This window comes from Saccostrea cucullata, unplaced genomic scaffold, assembly GCF_032062105.1.
Source record: "Saccostrea cucullata isolate Sc308-1 unplaced genomic scaffold, CSIRO_AGI_Scuc_v1 ctg1732, whole genome shotgun sequence".
In the NCBI taxonomy this organism is placed as follows: domain Eukaryota; kingdom Metazoa; phylum Mollusca; class Bivalvia; order Ostreida; family Ostreidae; genus Saccostrea; species Saccostrea cuccullata.
The window spans coordinates 22655-25961 of NW_026926588.1; the positions used below are offsets into that span (position 1 = coordinate 22655).

Genomic DNA, 3307 nt, shown 5'->3' on the forward strand with positions numbered 1-3307 from the left:
GGTTTTGTTTAATCGGCGATTTTAACAAGAGTGGAGCTTATTCATTTTGAATGGGTCTATGAAAAGCTCTATTATTTGTTATGTAAAAAAAAATTGAATTTTTTTTTCAAAAAAAGCCTACCTACCTACGCAGTCTAAAAATTATAGGTCGGCAACTGCAAACAAAGAATTCTTGAAGCTTGGCCTTAGCTGAGTCAAACAATTATGGAACAATTGATCGTTGGACCTGTGCTGAGAATGATTGATGTGATTTCATGCAGATAAGCCATTGACAGAACTTACAGCTCATGTTGATCAGTGTTGCTGGTGGCAAACCTGTTCAAGCCAACAAAAAATTTACTTGCTGAGTTGCAACAATAAACATAACTGTATCATTAATAGTTGATAAGGAATATTTTGTCTGTTAAAGTACATGTATTTGATTTAATTGATTATTTTCTTATAAATATATGTACATGTGTGAATGACAAAGATTTGCGAATGTGAGTGTGCATCTCGAAATAGGAAAAAATTTGTTTGTAAAACAAATGTCTATTAATTGGATCGGTCTTCGGTGTTATTTGGAAATGGCTTGATTCAGCCACGTTTCCGCTTTAATGTACCCCTTCGACCAGCTGACAATGGAAAACAAAGAAATTGCGTGGATTCAGTTTATTATAAATTTACAGAAAAGAAAACTTGTAAACAGTACAGAGTCACGAAATAAAACGTTTAATTTTATACATAGGCGATTATGTCTGCATAGACCCTGTAGGAGGTACCTTAATCGAATCACACCTTTGAAATAGGACATATATATGATGTGTGGATAATCTGGACAATACTTTGAATTGCATGATTATAAGCAAAAATGGTATCTTCAGTGATTGATTGATATATTTGCCTCTATACAGTATGATATATAATAAGGAATAAATGCTTTGAATTATTTGAATTTTTCATTTTACAGTTTTGTATCAAATTGTATTTTACAGTTTTGTATCAATACCATCCGAATTAAAGTCTACATTATCATATGCTCCTCCACCTTCCTTTGCTTCTACCTCTGCAGCTATTGTCTTCTTCTCCATCATTGCCTGTCCATTGTCGATTTCACCATGCCTCATGTTGAACATGTTTTGTTTTTCTTCTTCATCTTCAATGTACCGAAATTTGTACACACCACAACTGCCAAGCAGTGGTACAAGAAATACCACTGTTGCGACTACTGCCACAATTATATTATATTCGTACTGATCGAGAAATTTGGTATATACCGGACCACGAACATTGATACCACGGACCAGTGTCTTACCCGTCCCATTAATCATGCATTTATAAATACCACTGTTTGTTGAGTTCACTCTGTGGATTTTAAGTACCATATTTGTGTATCCTCCTTCCTTTTCTAAGAGGAAATCGCTGTCGCTTGCCCCTATTCTAACGCCGTTAGGTTTCTCCCACTGCACACTACCTGTACCATTTTTTGTGTCAATATTTAAATTACGTTCATTGCACTTCAATGTTGCTGGTTTATTTTCTTCAACAGCTTTAGCCCAATGGTTTTCTTCAGCATAAGTTTTCGCCCTTACCGACGTAAGGGCTGTGATAAACAGCAGACTGACAAAAAGCATCTCCATGAATATCGTTCACCTAAAAGAAAACCATATTTGCCTTGTATATTAATCAAACGTTGCCATAGCAAACGTCTAAATCTGCAGACATTCCGTGTGAACTCAATAGCCTAGCAACTTGTATGTAAAACCACAGGAACTTGTGGACAGGAATTTCCTCCCTCCCCCGATAATCACCTCGGGGCTTGTTTAACTTTTTACACAGGTTACATTGATTACACTTAATCATTATGTGTACTATAATAAAAAATCGTTAAAACGCCAAAATAATCTTTCCACAGAAATACCCCACTATACAAGAGAGAAAAGTATGTCACTCCGGTTTGGGGGTACGACGTAAACAGCCCCGGGGTTGAATATCGGGGGGGGGGGGTACCTGTTTGTAAAACGTCAATCATCATTCAACTTAATGATATACCGGTATTGTGTTTACTGATTCATTGTATTAACTATAGAATTTACGAAATGAGTTCGAGGATCCCGAGGTGATCGAACTTGACAATCTTATGTCCTAAAGGGCTGCCTTTTTTCTGAGAGAAGAACAGACGAATACATGATTTTTTCTTCCAAATATGCACTGAGTATTTAACATTTAATTTGAATATACCTTTGGAAATAAACCGGTTTCAAAAACATGTCAAGTGATTTTGAGATTTAAATGGATGTAACCTGATATTCTCAGGAAAAATACGGACGCATTTTAAATTTACTGTTTCAGCAGTAGTTGACTGCTGTTAAAAGGACACAAATAATGCAGTGGAATAAACCCTGGTATAAAAAATCAACAAAGTATTTTATGTTAATTTACAAAAAAAAACAAACAAAAAAAACATCTGGAAGACCTATACATCGACTTCGAACATCATTGATATACCTGGGCACTCGATTTATATACAAAAATATATACTGCGTAATATAAATTTCAGCTTAAGAAAAGTTTATTAAATTTTCATTTAAAAACGACGGTATAATAATCATTGAATAATTGAATAATGGTGCTTTCAAATGCTTACGACTTGAAGTAGGACATCTCAAATTCATTTACTTACTTGTTCGAAAAAGATACAAGCTTCCTTACTCCACTGATCGATCGTATATTCCCATGAACATTTTTAAATGTTCACAAAGGAAGGTGTCAATTCTCGGCCCAGCGATCTCGAAGATTTACGACTATTTAAACTCGCATAGGAGATGGGTTCACAGCAATGTTATTTCTAAAGGGTGCGGTAAACAAGTTTGCCTCTCAGTTATACCTTTTTAATGACAGTCTTGTTTTTGATGACAATGTCGTTTCAGAATTCTTACCTGTGCGGCTATGCTTGGCTGTGCAGAGCAGTGAACATGCATTTTCTATAAAGACATAAAACCTCTCCTTTAAATAAATTATTCGTTCAAGAAAGCCATCATAAATGAGTAAATCCCTAAAATGATGAAACAAACGATGACAGACATATACACAGTAAAGTAGTAAAAATATTGCATTTTAAAGGGATAGGAGCTGGCAATTTTTGTCGGGTTGGATTTTCTTTTATTGCCTTCGAGTAGAGATTATTATTTTAAAGATGGTCAAGTCATTTTTTTTCATATGCATTTATTTTCATAAGCATCTTTGTAATTTTCAATTTAGCTGTTGTAAATTTTTAATCTAAGTCCGTCGTTAAATGGGACGTTAAATGGCGCCCCGTGTCAAGGAT

The 3307-nt window shown here is 34.9% G+C and overlaps 1 protein-coding gene across 1 annotated transcript; it reads right to left on the reverse strand.

The window, feature by feature from the left end:
- Positions 1–636: 636 nt before the first annotated feature.
- LOC134272151 (uncharacterized) lies at positions 637–2878 on the reverse strand. Its single transcript, XM_062754401.1, has 2 exons — positions 2663–2878; positions 637–1632 (listed from the first exon to the last, which is right to left on the reverse strand). The coding sequence occupies exon 2, from the start codon at positions 1617–1619 to the stop codon at positions 969–971; it is 651 nt and encodes a 216-aa protein (XP_062610385.1). The 5' UTR covers positions 1620–1632; positions 2663–2878; the 3' UTR covers positions 637–968.
- Positions 2879–3307: the final 429 nt, after the last annotated feature.

Excerpts from the sequence above, each read along its gene's own strand:
- LOC134272151 (XM_062754401.1), bottom strand. The coding sequence starts at position 1,619 with ATGGAGATGCTTTTTGTCAGTCTGCTGTTTATCACAGCCCTTACGTCG.